Here is a 16,871-nt window from a genome sequence, read left to right as displayed (position 1 = left end):
CATGCGCTGACCAGCAAGTGTCTTCACTGACATTTTCAAACCTCTCTCTGACACAGTCTGTAATATCTACATGTTTCAAGCAAACCACTATTGTCCCTGTGCCTACGAGCGCCAATAAACCTGTCTAAATGACTACCGCCCCGTAGCACTCACATGTGTAGCCATGACATACTTTGAAAGGCTGGTCATGGCTCACATCAACACCATCATCCCAGAAACCATGGACCCACTCCAATTCGCATACCGCCCCAACAGACCCAAAGATGACACAATCTATATTGCACTCAACACTGCCCTTTCCCACCTACAAAAAAGGAACACTTATGTGAGAATGCTGTTCATTAACTACAGCTCAGCATTCAACTCCATAGTGCCCTCCAAGCTCTTCACTAAGTTAACCCTTTCACACGTACCATCACACGGGGTGTGATCGTTCTACAGTGGTCCCTGAAGCGTACGATCACACCCCGTGTGATTAGAACACTAATTTAGAATGCTCATTTAGAACGGCCAGTTTCGAATGACGCAACAATCAACATTTGAGCTGGCCACACTTTTTTCAGAAACTATTTACACAAACACAGTCCTTACAAAGTTATGTCCAGAATGTGAGCAGTTTATTTTTGGATGCAATGTTCAGATATTCACAGAAGTATCTATAGCATAACACAATCATCCTAACCGGAAAAATGTAGGCTACATTTGTCCTTGCGCTGAGGAAAGATTGACGCAACACAAGCGGTCATATTTTCTAACTCTCGGCTGACATAAACTACACTATGAATTAGCTAATAGCAATTACTATGTACAATTAATCCCATCACGGGTTTGCTCACCGTTGATCAAAATAATTGAGTAAAAAACTTTCTCGAAATCGAAAGTAATCTGACGATTAGTTTCAGCGCGCAGCCATGCATTTTTTTCCTCACAGAAACCGAAGATAATAACAGACAAAATTAGTTTGGTCTGTTTATAGTATGCACGTTGAAGGGGTGTGTCTACCGTCGTTCACATCCCACCATTCATTTCCAGAAGTCCTCAAAAAATGAGTGAACTCTTACTCACCTCATTTTGTTATAACATCTTTGGTAAGACAATTACGTGAAACCCAGAATGCAACAAGCATGGCTCCATACACATAGCTGGAATTAGCTTAGCTCATCATAATCAGTATAACCTTCAAATAAGTATTTTACACACATAATATGTGCCCATTACAATCTATGCAAGAATCGGAATGCATGATTTGTCACCTAGAATTGAAAACATGTGAATAAAACAGTAAATACACAAATAATTACCACACAAAACATTTTCTGATGGTGATTTATTGATACAAGTGACGCATGCCGGCAGTCAATCACGTACCCTCTCACTCTGAGCCATTCAGTGTTGTTGTTTATGTATGTAGCTAGTGAGCTAAGCTATAGCATTAGCAATGTCTTTCAAAAGGAGACAACTCACAAATGTGGAAATTCTGGAGATTTTTTAAAATTCTGACAATGAGTCTGAGTATGAAAGTCAGGAATCAGATTCTGACAGTGACAGTGAGGAGCTGCCCCCCAACCTTGTAGCCATTGAGAACCCTGAATCTGAGGTTCCCTTGTCCACTGACGAAGTACCAGGTCCCTTTGAAGATGCTGGTGGTGATGGAGGCAGACCGACAGTGGATGAAGTACAAGAGTTCTGTGGTAGCTGGAAGGCCGCCAGTCATTTCACCCCTCCTGGCCCTGCTGTTTGCTTTGACGAGTCCCAGTCTGGAGTGCAACGCCCCTTGCCATTTCCAACTGAGGCAGAGTGCTTCAAGTTGTTTCTGACAGAGGAGCTCGTGGGAAACATAGTACAGGAGACCAATCGCTATGCCTTGGAGCTACAGGAGAAGAGAGAGCCAGGAGTGAGAGGGAAACTCGCTAAATGGGTGACAACCACAATTAGTGAAATGTATACCTTCCTGGTGACAGTCCTCCTCATGGGGATAGTAAAGAAGAACTCCCTAAGAGACTACTGGAGCACAGATGTTTGCAACTCCCTTCTTTGCCACCCTCTTTTCCCAAGACCGTTTCCTAATTCTGCTGCGATGCCTGCATTTCGTCAACAATGCTACTGCCATCCTAAGTGACCCGTTATACCAAATAAGAATTGTTCTTATCAGCCTGACATCAGCATTTGGTCGGGTCTTTGTGCCATACAAGGACCTATGCATTGATGAGTCCCTGATGTTATGGAAAGGTAGGCTGGCGTTCCGTCAATATATTCCCTCCAAAAGGCATAGGTTTGGGGTCAAGTTCTTTGTCATGTGCGACGTGAAGACAGGATTTGTCCAGGATATTATAGTTTACACAGGGTCCACCACTGACATCAAACATTATGAGGGGCTTGGGGTGTCCGGGTCCGTGGTGATGACCATGCTGGCTCCTCATCTCGGCAAGGGACACACTTTGTATGTGGACAATTGGTACAGCAGTCCCACACTCTTCCAGCATCTGCTCTCCAACAGCACAGGGGCCTGTGGCACAGTCAGGTCGAACAGGAAGGGGATGCCGGCATTCGGATGCAGGAAGATGCAGAGAGGGTAGGTGGAGTTCCAGGAGAACGGTCAACAGCTGGCAGTAAAGTGGCATGACAAACGAGACGTCCATGTCCTCTCCACTGTCCATACAGCAACCATGTCGGCCACAGGGAAGGTGGACCACCTGACGGGAGAGAGAAAGATCAAACCAGATTGTGTGCTAGACTATAACCTCAAAATGGGGGCCGTGGATAAGGCGGACATGATAAACAGCTTTGTGGAATGCACTCGGAAAACGACCAAGTGGTATAAGAAGACATTTTTCCAGCTGATCGACACTGCTGTCCTCAACGGCAGCATAGTTCACCGCCAACTAACAGGTGAGATGATTACTGAACAAGGTATTTTTGTAATTGGATGTACAGTTCACATACAAATCCATTATGCAATTACAGTGACAATATCTCACCGACCTACCCACTGCCTCATCATCCTCTAACTTTCCTCATCCTCCCCACTCCCTCATAGGTAAAGTAATTACCTACCAAAAATACAGAGAGAACCTCATGAGAGAGCTGTTGGAGGAGCACCACACCCCTCGGCGCCCCTCCACTGGGGGTCGCCCTGCTGTAGACAATCCCCTACGCCTCACTGCACGGCATTTTTCCTGCAAAGTCCCTCAAACTGCTGCTCAAGGTAGTCGCACACGGAGGCACTGCAAAGTCTGCCTGTCTGGCGCCAGGAGAAGTAAGCAGAGGAAGATGACAAAATACATGTGTTTAGCTTGTGATACACCTCTATGTATTTCACCATGCTTTGAGGAGTATCACATGCTCAAGCATTATTGAGCACATCTGCAGCAATAAGTGACTGACTGACCTGACAGGTGACCTGCCATGATACTATGCCTTTAGAGGTGGGGGTGGAAATGCAGTTGTTATTCAGTCACTGCATGAATATTAAATATGGGTTATGCATATTCCATTTTTTTGTCCTCTAGTAAAACAAATTGTTGTTGAACCAACTACCAATACTTCAATAAAATAGACGACTATTACATATTGGCCTATGTGTTTTCTTGCTGTGTTTTCATCCAGTAAAACTGTTAAGGAGTGTACGTTAGCATACAAAAGCTGTCCTCAATCTTCAGCTGGAAAGATGTCCAGTTCCAGTTATGATATTGGCAAATACTGTTTGTGGTTTCTGAAAGTACAGAATAAAGAGGAATTATTAATTAGAATACAATATAAGGATATAGCAATAAAACAATATTACAAATAACATAATAAACACTGCTATAAAAATAGTTTATTGCATTTACAAAATCACAGATTTGAGTTATAACAGTAAGAAACTAACTTTTGAGCTCCACAAGGGGGCAAGGCAGGGCAGAACAGAGCTATGCTGAATAGACCAAATAAACAAACCATGGTCATATGTTTTATTTTATTTAACTAGGCAAGTCATTTAACAACAAATTATTATTTACCTATGATGGCCTACACCGGCCAAACTCGGACAACGCTGGGCCAATTGTGCGCTGCCCTATGGGACTCCCAATCACAGCCAGTTGTGATACAGCCTGGATTTGAACCACGGTGTCTGTAGTGATGAGATGTAGCACTGAGATGCAGTGCCATTGACCGCCGCGCCACTAGGGAGTCATAAGGCCAGGGTAGCTTCAAAATACAACACAAGCTAATACTTCTCCGACGCAACTAGCATTGTTTTACAGAGCTAATAGAAGAATGTAGCTAGCTACCTAAGCACGATTGAATATAACATAAAGGTTATAAAATGAGTAACGTTACCTCACGTGTCCGCGGTTATAAAGAATATGCACAAATCTATTATGCTCCATACATACAGTACGCTACGATTACAACGTAATAAGGCACTTACTTTGATAGAAACGCACACATTTCCAAAGTTATTACTAGTAACGAAAACAATGAGGGCAACAGATGGAAAATGTGAACACGTGTGCAGATTCTGTTCTGACGGGAGATTAGCAAATGTCTGCAGACTTGAACTGCACAAACAATTGGAAAGTGCTTGGGGAATTTTGTCCGGGTCAGAAATGTCCCAAAAATTAAATTGTCCGCAAAAGAAAAAATGACTATTTTTATGGGAATGAATCCTCATTCATTCCCATATTGTTGCCTACCCTCCCAGGTGGTGAGGGTAGGCAACAACATATCCGCCACTCTGACCCTCAACACGGGGGCCCCTCAGGGGTGCGTGCTCAGTCCCCTCCTGTACTCTCTGTTCACACACGACTGCGTGGCCGCATATGACTCCAACACCATCATTACGTTTTACGACGACACAATGGTGGTAGGCCTGATCACTGATGACGATGAGACAGCAAGTTCTTCTGTGTCAACATCACTAAGGAACAATCATGGTCCAAACACACCAACACAGTCGTGAAGAGGGCACAACAACGCCTCTTCCATCTCAGTAGGCTGAAAAGATTAGGCATCAGCCATCAGATCCTCAAAAAGCTCTACAGCTGTACCATTGAAAGCATCTTGACTGGCTGCATCATTTACATTTACATTTTACATTTTAGTCATTTAGCAGACGCTCTTATGCAGAGCGACTTACAGAAGTGAATGCATACATTTCATACGTTTTTTTTTTCTGTGCTGGCCCCCCGTGGGAATCGAACCCACAACCCTGGCATTGCAAACACCATGCTCTACCAACTGAGCTACAGGGAAGGCATACAGCTTGGTATGGCAACTTCTAGGCATTCTACCACAAGACACTGCAGAGGGTAGTGCGTATGGCCCAGTACACCATAAATATGGTTTTACTGCAAAATGTACATACATTTAAAGAATAAAGCGAGAGCTAACGGAAAACATGTCAGTCGCACATTGCGCCTCTAGTGGCCCCTCGAGAGGAAAGATTTTTGAAGGTTAGCGAAACGTTGCTCTTTCTCCTTGGGCTTTCAAACATCTATACTCTAAGTGATATGTGAAGGGTATTTTCCCTCCCAAAGAAACAGAGTTTTATTTTACTTAATCTCAGAATGGCCATTGTTATATACTTAGAATAGATTAACATAAAGGAGTTTGCAAGACAGACAAACAGATCTGTGACTAGACTAATGTACTGGTAATCGGATGCTTACACTACTTGTATCCATCGTTGTGCTAGTCATCATTGAATAACACAGTCATAATTACCCTACATTGCCTTGTGTGCACTTGTTCATGTATGCTGTGTTATTGACAAGCATCTGGTCAATATAGTAACACCATCTGTAACAGGGACACACAGTGCAGGAAATAACTGGGTTTATTCTGACAACATCAGGCTCATAGGGGACTGGGCTTGTCTGGGCTTGGGCTCTGACCAAAGACACTTGTACAACAGTATGTGTCTGTTAGAAGTAAATTAATATTTTCTTCCCCTTTACCTCTGCACACAACCACATGGTTAAAGAGTGACTTACAGGAGCAATTTGGGTTAAATGCCTTGCTCGAGGGCACATTGACAGGTTTTTAACATAGTTGGCTTTGGGATTCTTACCAGCGACCTTTCAATTACTGGCCCAATGCTGTTAATCACCTGCCGCCCCATATTATATTATATTATATTATATTGAATCATGTCCTAAAAAGTAGATAGCTAACAATTACAGGCTACTGATCCAGAATCAGGTAAATTGAAAAGAGAAAAGCTAAAATTGATCGCAGTGAAACTGAAACTGATTTTAATTCAGTCAATACTACATTAGAACTCTCGTCAGTGCCAAAGTACTCGTCAGTACTCTGCAAGAAGAACTCAATGAAATGTATATTTTAGATCACCTCCAAAAGCTAGTTTCCACCACACAGTATTAACATTCACATGCTAATTGTATGATTTCATTATCTTCCTTTCTGCATCACAAGATTAAAGGGGACTTAAAGGAAGGGCTTTACGGTTTATTTGTTGTATTTTTTAGCCAGTGTTTAAAGTATGAGTGCTGATTACCATTGGAGATCAGGAATTATAAATGACAGTCACTCACTCACTCAAGACGTCAAATGCATTACAATAATCACCATTGTAATGCATTTGACGTCTTGAGTGAGTGAGTGAGTGAGTGAGTGAGTGAGTCATATGTTTTATTAAGGTTAATGAGATCATCTGTAATATAATGACCATAGGGTCAAGGGAGTGGTTATACTGAGTGGAGTATTAGGCCAGACTGGTTCATTTCCAGGATACCTAAAACTGTGTGCCTCTGTGTACAAGACAGTGTTTGTGCTAAACCATTGAGCAGGTCAAATTGTCCACTTATTTCCTGCCAATCTAAGTCATATGGGATCTGTGTCTTGGTTAGAGAAAAAGCAAAAGATCCCTCTTTTGTGGTTTTGGCTAGATGGAGTGCAGCTACGGACGGTGATTACTTACATACTGTAGCAGGTAAGGAGAACAAAAGTAGCAGGTTAGGATAATTAATGTAGCAGGATAGGATAATTAGGTTAAGCTTAGAAAAAGGGGTAGGGTAAAATAAAATGCTACAATTGTCCACGACGTGACTCGAACATGCAACTTGGTCCATAGCTCTACTCCATCTATCCACAACCCTCGTTGGTGAAGTGTAATACAAAGACTGAAAATGCCAGCTATCAAACTGGTGCCTAAAGCAATATTGTACCAATTTATTTGATAGCGTCTCATATCTGGACAATATCAACACAAATAAAAATATTTGAATTCATCATTATGATGGATGAACGTCTTAGATGTCAGATGTTGCCCATGGAAATATTATGTTTGCCTGTCTGATTCCATCCATTCCACCTTCAGACAATGTTACAGCAATGTTTTATTGGTTTTGAGAGTGAAGAGTGAAGAGATTCCTCAATCAGGGCTAAGCACTTGTCTCCTATTTCATTGAAATGAGAAACAGAATAGAAATGTGGAGGGTTGATGAGGGGTGTGTCACTAAGGCTGTGTTTAGATAAATAGCCCAATTGTGATCTTTTTTTCACTAATTGATCTTTTGACCAATCAGATCAGCTCTGATAAAGTTCTGATGTGAAAAGATCTGATGTGATTGGTCAAAATACCAATTAGTGGAAAAAAGATCACAATTGGGCTGCCTGTCTAAACACAGCCTAATGCCCTCATATCAATCCTTATTGAACACAGATAACAATTGTGCCCTGCAACTGTCAAAAAGTATTTATTGAGAGGATAGAGACATATTTTCTTAGTTCACATATCATTGCTTTTTTAACCTACAGTGCCATGTTGAATGAGATATCCCATGATGTCTTTGTCTTTCGCTTGCTTGTACTGTAACAGAAAATGTCATGTATTGTATAATCTTACTATGGTAATTTTCTGAAAGGTTGACTAGCCATTGTTTAGGTATGTCAAGTAATTTTTGTTATTAGGCCACTTTGACCTGAGAGAATTGTACAATCTGCCCAGTAGCCTAATATTGAGAGAACTGCCCTGAATCTGAATCTTGACTGTCTGAATCACATTTGTACTAAACCACATTAAAGTGAGAGAAAAGTACAATCAGCCCAGTCTACAGTATTATCTCTATTCTCTGAATATTAACTATATACATGCATTGCACATTTATAAGCACATCATGAACATGACTATATACAGTTGAAGTGAAAACTCAGTTTTCACAAATCCTGACATTTAATCCTAGTAGAAATTCCCTGTCTTAGGTCAGTTAGGATCACCCCTTTATTTTAAGAATGTGAACTGTCAGAATAATAGTAGAGAGAATGATTTATTTCAGCTTTTATTTCTTTCATCACATTCCCAGTGGGTCAGAAGTTTACATATACTCAATTAGTATTTGGTAGCATTGCCTTTAAATTGTTTAACTTGGGTCAAACGTTTCAGGTAGCATTCCACAAGCTTCCCACAATAAGTTGGGTGAATTTTGGCCCATTCCTCCTGACAGAGCTGGTGTAACTGAGTCAGGTTTGTAGGCCTCCTTGCTCGCACACACTTTTTCAGTTCTGCCCACAAATTTTCTATAGGATTGAGGTCAGGGCTTTGTGATGGCCACTCAATACCTTGACTTTGTTGTCCTTAAGCCATTTTGCCACAACTTTGGAAGTATGCTTGGGGTCATTGTCCATTTGGAAGACCCATTTGCAACCAAGCTTTAACTTCCTGACTGATGTCTTGAGATGTTGTTTCAATATATCCACATAATTTTTGTGCCTCATGATGCCATCTATTTTGTGAAGTGCACCAGTCCCTCCTGCAGCAAAGCACCCCCACAACATGATGCTGCCACCCCTGTGCTTCACAGTTGGGATGGGTTTCTTCGGCTTGCAAGCCTCCCCCTTTTTCCTCCAAACATAATGATGGTCATTATGGCCAAACAGTTCTATTTTTGTTTTATCAGACCAGAGGACGTTTCTCCAAAAAGTACGATCATTGTCCCCATGTGCAGTTGCAAACCGTAATCTGACTTTTTTTATGGCGGTTTTGGAACAGTGGCTTCTTCCTTGCTGAGCGGCCTTTCAGGTTATGTCGATATAGGACTCATTTTACTGTGGATATAGATACTTTTGTACCTGTTTCCTCCAGCATCTTCACAAGGTCCTTTGCTGTTGTTCTGGGATTGATTTGCATTTTTCGCACGAAAGTATGTTCATCTCTCCTTCCTGAGCGGTATGACGGCTGCATGGTCCCATGGTGTTTATACTTGCGTACTATTGTTTGTACAGATGAACGTGGTACCTTCAGGCGTTTGGAAATTGAATCAGACTTGTGGAGGTCTACAATTGTTTTCTGAGGTCTTGGCTGATTCCTTTTGATTTTCCCATGATGTCAAGCAAAGAGGCACTGAGTTTGAAGGTAGGCCTTGAAATACATCCAAAGGTACACCTCCAATTGACTCAAATGATGTCAATTAGGCTATCAGAAGCTTCTAAAGCCATGACATCATTTTCTGGAATTTTCCAAGCTGTTTAAAGGCACAGTCAACTTAGTGTATGTAAACTTCTGACCCACTGGAATTGTGATACAGTGAAATAATCTGTCTGTAAACAATTGTTGGAAAAATGACTTGTGTCATGAACAAAATAGATGTCCTAACCGACATGCCATACTCTAGTTTGTTAACAAGAAATATGTGGAGTGGTTGAAAAAATGACTTTTAATGATTCCAACCTAAGTGTATGTAAACTTCCGACTTCAACTGTTGCTACATAGAGCATTATTAGAGCTTATCTTCTACAAGGGGTGAATTTTAACGTCGGATTTTCACTTCGTCATGCATTCATATCAATTCATATCAAAGACTAAGTGAAAATTTGACAAGTGGAATTTAGGATTCGTCTCAAAATAGTTTTTTCTACGTTTTTTACTCATAGTTTTCTACTCCTCCATAGCTGAATTTGTCCGGCCTACTGACTATGCCCCGGAGTCCCATGTGAGGATGAGATGGCCCAGAGTTGTTCTGACTACTCAGAGGACTCCGCCTCTGACAGCTCCCGTGAGGAGACCACCTACGAGACCATAAGCGCCACCGCCGAGCCGGCCCCCAGACACATGGACGACATACACACTCACTCCCTGGTCGTCCGCATCGTCATCCCCGACCTGCAGCAGACAGTGAGTGTGTGTGTGTGTGTGTGTGTGTGTGTGTGTGTGTGTGTGTGTGTGTGTGTGTGTGTGTGTGTGTGTGTGTGTGTGTGTGTGTGTGTGTGTGTGTGTGTGTGTGTGTGTGTGTGTGTGTGTGTGTGTGTGTGTGTGTGTGTGCGCTTGCCTATATTTACTCAGGAACGTGTGTGAAGGAGTTGTATGTTTGTATGAGCCAGAAAGACCCTATTGTTTGATGTACCAACTTATGGGTTACCTTTGGAGTGTTTTTTTACACCCATTTTTCTTTATAGAACTGTTTACTCCTAGACTTATAGACCGACTCATAGGTTTTGAATGCCTGGCTTGCAAAAGAAGTTCAAATGATGAAGTCTTAGATTACACTTACTAACATCCTCTCTTTCTCTCATTTCCCTTTGGTATAATGCCTTTGATTTAAGCCAGCTCTGGCCATCCATTATCCTGGCTGTGTTGCACCATTTCGCCTGTCGGAGAACACACGCTGTGTGAACAATCTGTGGGCGTTGTATGGACGTTGATGTGTGTATCTCGCAAATATATGGGGACATGCATGTCGCTCTGCATTCCTCTCTTATTACCAGACCTGGCTTCAAATACTATTTTGAATATTTTCAAATTATTGAGCTGGGATTGATTGACCGTGCCTGGTGCAGCATCCCGGCATCGCCTCTTCACTGTTGATGTTGAGACTGGTGTTTTGAGGGACTTGTGAGGCGTCTGTCCAGTGTCTGTGTTCTTTTGCCCATCTTAATCTTTCCTTTTTATTGGCCAGTCTGAGATATGGCTTTTTCTTTGCAACTCTGCCTAGAAGGCCAGCATCCCGGGGTCGCCTCTTCACTGTTGATGTTGAGACTGGTGTTTTGCGGGTACTATTTAATGAAGCTGCCAGTTGAGGACTTGTGAGGCTTCTGTTTCTCAAACTAGACACTCTAATGTACTTGTCCTCTTGCTCAGTTGTGCACCGGGGCCTCCCACTCCTCTTTCTATTCTGGTTAGAACCAGTTCCACGAGACTGTGGACGCTCTATGAGACAAGGAAAGAAGGGCCTTCTACGCCATCAAAAGAAACATAAAACTCAAAATCCCAATTAGGATCTGGCTAAAAATATTTCAGTCAGCTATAGAGCCCAATGCCCTCTATGGTTGTGAGGTCTGGAGTCCACTCACCAACCAAGAATTCACAAAATGAGACTGCATGCAGAATCCTACAAAAATATTATTTGTGTACAATGCAAAACCCAAAATAATGCATGCAGAGTATAATTGGGACTATACCTGCTAGTTATCCAGAAAAGAGCTGTTAAATTCTACAACCACCTAAAAGGAAGCGATGCCCACACGTTCCACCACAAAGCCCTCACCTACAGAGAGATGATCCTAGAGAACAGTCCCCTCAGCCCTCATCAATCTACACACAATATCCCATAATGACGAACAAAAACAGGTTTTACATTTTTTTTGCAAATGTATTAAAAATAACTATCACATTTACACAAGTATTCAGAACCTTCACTGAGTACTTTGTTGAAGCACCTTTGGCAGCAATTACAGTCTCGAGTCTTCTTGGGTATGACGCTACAAGCTTGGCACACCTGTATTTGTGGAGTTTTTCCCATTCTTCTCTGCAGATCCTCTTAAGCTCTGTCAGGTTGGATGGGGAGTGTCACTGCACAGCTAATTTCAGGTCTCTCCAGAGATGTTCGATCGGGTTCAAGTCCGGGCTCTGGCTGGGCCACTCAAGGACATTCAGAGACTTGTCGCGAAGCCACTCCAATGTTGTCTTGGCAAGGTGCTTAGGGTTGTTGTCCTGCTGGAAGGTGAACCTTTGCCCCAGTCTGAGGTCCTGGGTGCTCTGGAGCAATGTTTCATCAAGGATCTCTCTGCAATTTGCTCCATTCATCTTTCCCTCGATCCTGACTGGTCTCCCAGTTCCAGCCTCTGAAAAACATCCCCACAGCATGATGCTACCACTACCATGCTTCACCGTAGGTATGGTGCATGGTTTCCTCTAGACCTGACGCTTGGCATTCAGGCCAAAGAGTTCAATCTTGCTTTCATCAGACCAGAGACTCTTGTGCCTTTTGGCAAACTCTAAACGGTCTGTCATGTGCCTTTTACTGAGGAGTGGCTTCCGTCTGGCCACTCTACCATAAAGGCCTGATTGGTGGAGTGCTGCAGAGATAGTTGTCCTTCTGGAAGTTTCTCCCATCTCCACAGAGGAACTCTGGAGCTCAGTCAGAGTGACCATCATGTTCTTGGTCACCTTCCTACCAAGGCCCTTCAACCCCGATTGCTCAGTTTGGCTGGGCGGCCAGCTCTAGGAAGAGTTTTAGTCGTTCCAAACTTCTTCGATTTAAGAATGATGGAGGACACTGTGTTCCTCGGGACTGCTGCAGAAATGGTTTGTCACCCTTCCCCAGATCTGGTCTTCTCACTTTTGTTTATTGTTCATTTCACTTGCTTTGGCAATGTAAACACATGTTTCCCATGCCAATAAAGTCCTTTTGAATTGGAGGGAGGGAGAACACCTACAATGAACAACTGTTTTTCTGTTGTCACGCCCTGACCCTAGAGCCCTTGGTTCTCTATGGTGTTTAGGTCAGAGCGTGACTAAGGGGGTGTTCTAGTCCATTTCTATGTTGGTGCTCTTAGTGTGGTTCCCAATTAGAGGCAGCTGATGTTCGTTGTCTCTAATTGGGGATCATACTTAAGGGTTCCCTGTTCCCACCTGCTTTGTGGGATATTGTTTGTTTGTGGTGGTGATTGTTACACCACGTAGTCACGTTGTGTTGCTTGTTTATTGTTTTGGTTGAAGAAGTTTCACTTTAAATAAATATGTGGAACTCAACAAACACTGCGCCTTGCTCCGTCTCTTATCAGCACCGTGACAGAATATCCCACCACACAAGGATCAAGCAGCGTGTTCATGAGGTAAAGGAGTTTTGGACATGGAAGGAGATCATGGGAGGACACGAGACCCTTCCTTGGCAGGAGTCGCAGAGGACACAGGAAGGACAGCAACAACGCTGGGGACCGCAGCCACAGAAACCCCAATATTTTTTTTTGGGGGGGGCACATGGGGCGGACGGCTGAGCAGCGGAGAGTGCCAGAGCCTGAATGGGAGTCTCTGGAGGAGTTCAATGAGGGATACCGGGGAGAGGTTTTGGCTAGGAGTATGCTGCAGCGCAGGCGTGCTGAAGAGCGTGACACCTGTCCGGTGCCATCTGTGCCAGCTCCTCGCACTCGCCCTGAAGAGCCAGAGACCGTCAGGGAGGCGATGGAGAAGTTGGGAGAGAGAGAGGAGAGAAATTTTATGTAGGTGTGTTCTGCACGGCACTCGACCTGAAGAGCCTGTCAGCAGTCTGATGAGGCCTGTGCTAGCTCCCCGCACCCTGCCTGAAGTGCGTGTCACCAGCCCGGTACGTCCTGTGCCGGCTCCACCCACCAGGCCTCCAGTGCGCCTCCTCAGCCCGGTACGTCCTGTGCCTGCTCCCTGCACTCGCCTTGAAGTGCGTGTCACCAGTCCGGTGCCACCTGTGCCGGATCTACGCAACAAGCCTCCTGTGCGCCTCCCCAGCCCGGTATGTCCTGTACCGGCTCCATGCACCAGGCCTCCAGTGTGCCTCCCCAGCCCGGTACGTCCTGTGCCTGCTCCCCGCACTAGGCCTCCAGTGCGCTTCTACAGCCCGGAACCTCCAGCGACGGTTTACAGTCCAGAGCTTCCAATGATGGTTCACAGTCCAGAGTCTCCAGTGACGGTCAACGGCCCGGAGCTTCCAGTGACGGTCAACGGCCCAGAGCTTCCAGTGACTGTCAATGGCCCGGAGCTTCCAGTGACGGTCAACGGCCCGGAGCTTCTAGTGACGGTCAACGGTCCGGAGCCTCCAGTGACGGTCCACGGCCCGGAGCTTCCTGCGCCGGTGCCATGGTCGGAGCCTTCCTCTGCGCCGGTGCCCAGTCCAGGCACAGCGTTCCAGTACCTCTCCAAGGCCGGAGCCTTCCTCTGCGCCGGTGCCCAGTCCAGGCACGGCATTCAGCCCGGTGCCATGGCCGGGTCTGGGCGGGGGCTACGACCCGCACTGGAGCCGCCACCGACACTAGTCACCCCCCTACCCTTCCCATTTGGTTTCAGGTTTTGCGGCCGGAGTCCTCACCTTTTGGGGGGGGGGGGTACTATCACGCCCTGACCATAGAGAGCCCTTGGTTCTCTATGGTGTTTAGGTCAGAGCGTGACTAGGGGGGTGTTCTAGTCTTTCAATTTCTACGTTGGTGCTCTTAGTGTGGTTCCCAATTAAAGGCAGCTGATGTTCGTTGTCTCTAATTGTGGATCATACTTAAGGGTTCCCTGCTCCCACCTGCTTTGTGGGATATTGTTTGTTTGTGGTGGTGCTTGTTACACCATGTTGTCACGTTGTGTTGCTTGTTTATTGTTTTGGTTGAAGAAGTTTCACTTTAAATAAATATGTGGAACTCAACAAACGCTGCGCCTTGGTCCGTCTCTTATCAGCACCGTGACATCTGTCCCTCCACTACTCAACACTCTTGCTTTCACAGTATGTCCATCTCCCACTTTTCCTTTGTCAGTCTTTGTTTCTCTTTGTAATCTTAACTGTTTCCATTTCTGCCTTTCTGCATCTGTCTCTCCCCTTTATCTTTCTCTCTATCTCTCTGCTCACTCCTATGAATGGGAAACATGTTGTTGAAATATGGAACAGTTATGACTCTCTGTGGTTTGGGATAGTTGTAGACCCCATTATTTACCAAGAGAATTCTCTTCCATTATAATCACTGTCGTATACATCGCCCCCAAGCAGACACCTCGACGGCACTGAAAGAACTTCATTGGACTCTATGTAAACTGGAAACCACATATCCTGAGGCTGAGGATTTTAACAAGGCTAATCTGAAAACAAGGCTCCCTAAATTTTATCAGCATATCGAATGCGCGACCCGCGCTGGAAAAATTCTGGATCATTGTTACCCTAACTTCCGCGACGCATACAAAGCCCTCCCTCGCCCTCCTTTCGGCAAATCTGACCACGACTCCATTTTGTTGCTCCCAGCCTATAGACAGAAACTAAAACAGGAAACGCCCGTGCTCAGGTCTGTTCAACGCTGGGCCGATCAATCTTATTCCACGCTTCAAGATTGCTTCGATCACGTGGACTGGGATATGTTCCGGATAGCGTCGAACAACAACATTGATATATACGCTGATTCGGTGAGCGAGTTTAATAGCAAGTCCATCGGTGATGTTGTACCCACGGCGACAATTAAATCCTTCCCCAACCAGAAACCGTGGATTGATGGCAGCATTCGCGCAAAACTAAAAGCGCAAACCACTGCTTTTAATCAGGGCAAGGCGACCAGAAACATGACTGAATACAAACAGTGTAGCTATTCCCTCCTCAAGGCAATTAAACATGCTAAGCGACAATATAGATATCAATCACGGACTACAAAAAGAAAACCAGCCCCGTCGCGGACCCCGATGTCTTGCTCCCAGACAAACTTAACAACCTCTTTGCTCGCTTTGAGGACAATAGAGTGCCACCGACACGGCCCGCTACCAAAACCTGTGGCCTCTCCTTCACTGCAGCCAACGTGAATAAAACATTTAAACGTGTTAACCTCGCAAGGCTGCCGGCCCAGACGGCATCCCTAGCCGCATCCTCAGAGTATGCGCAGACCAGCTGGCTGGTGTGTTTACAGACATATTCAATCAATCCCTATCCCAGTCTGCTGTTCCCACATGCTTCAAGAAGGCCACCATTGTTCCTGTTCCCAAGAAAGCTAAGGTAACTGAGCTAAACGACTATCGCCCCGTAGCACTCTCTTCCGTCATCATGAAATGCTTTGAGAGACTAGTCAAGGATCATATCACCTCCACTCTACCTGATACACTAGACCCACTCCAATTTGCTTACCGCCCCAATAGGTCCACAGACGACGCAATCACACTGCACACTGCCCTAACCCATCTGGACAACAGGAATACCTATGTAAGAATGCTGTTCATCGTCAACAGCTCAGCATTTAACACCATAGTACCCTCCAAACTCATCATTAAGCTCGAGACCCTGGGTCTGAACCCCACCCTGTGCAACTGGGTCCTGGACTTTGATGGGCCGCCCCCAGGTGGTGAGGGTAGGAAACATCTCCACCTCGCTGATCCTCAACACTGGGGCCCTATAAAGGTGCGTTCTCATCCCTCTCCTGTACTCCCTGTTCACCCATGACTGCGTGGCCATGCACACCTCCAACTCAATCATCAAGTTTGCAGACAACACTACAGTGGTAGGCTTGATTACCAACAATGACGAGACGGCCTACATGGAGGAGGTGAGGGCCCTCGGAGTGTGGTGTCAGGAAAATAACCTCACATTCAACATCAATAAAAACAAAGGAGATGATCATGGACTTCAGGAAACAGCAGAGGGAGCACCCCCCTATCCACATCGATGGGACAGTAGTGGAGAAGGTGGAAAGTTTTAAGTTCCTCGGCGTACACATCATGGACAAACTGAAATGGTCCACCCACACAGACAGAGTGGTGAAGAAGGCGCAACAGCGCCTCTTCAACCTCAGGAGGCTGAAGAAATTTGGCTTGTCACCAAAAACCCTCACAAACTTTTACAGATGCACAGTCGAGAGCATCCTGTCGGGCTGTATCACCGTCTGTTACGGCATCTGTTCTGCCCACAACCGCAAGGCTCTCCAGAGGGTAGTGAGGACACCTCCACCACCCG

At 45.0% G+C, this 16,871-nt stretch overlaps 1 protein-coding gene and 1 long non-coding RNA gene across 2 annotated transcripts in view; one reads left to right on the top strand and one right to left on the bottom strand.

Annotated features, from left to right (window-relative positions):
- LOC115202831 (SH3 and multiple ankyrin repeat domains protein 2) overlaps window positions 1-16,871 on the top strand; it is a 246,326-nt gene that overhangs the window by 82,505 nt on the left and 146,950 nt on the right. The window contains exon 2 of the mRNA XM_029766886.1: window positions 9,892-10,114. Coding sequence (XP_029622746.1) covers window positions 9,944-10,114 — 171 coding nt within the window. The 5' untranslated portion in view covers window positions 9,892-9,943. The remainder of the gene's footprint in view (window positions 1-9,891; window positions 10,115-16,871) is intronic.
- Window positions 2,289-4,054, bottom strand: LOC115202832 (uncharacterized). The gene is made up of 3 exons (XR_003880073.1): window positions 3,999-4,054; window positions 3,055-3,712; window positions 2,289-2,693 (listed from the first exon to the last, which is right to left on the bottom strand). It is a non-coding gene; the product is annotated as an uncharacterized LOC115202832 (long non-coding RNA).

The sequence above is a fragment of the Salmo trutta genome, chromosome 12, assembly GCF_901001165.1.
Source record: "Salmo trutta chromosome 12, fSalTru1.1, whole genome shotgun sequence".
In the NCBI taxonomy this organism is placed as follows: Eukaryota; Metazoa; Chordata; class Actinopteri; order Salmoniformes; family Salmonidae; genus Salmo; species Salmo trutta.
The sequence above is the reverse complement of the archived record's forward strand: the minus strand, read 5'-3'. Positions and strand labels throughout refer to the sequence as shown.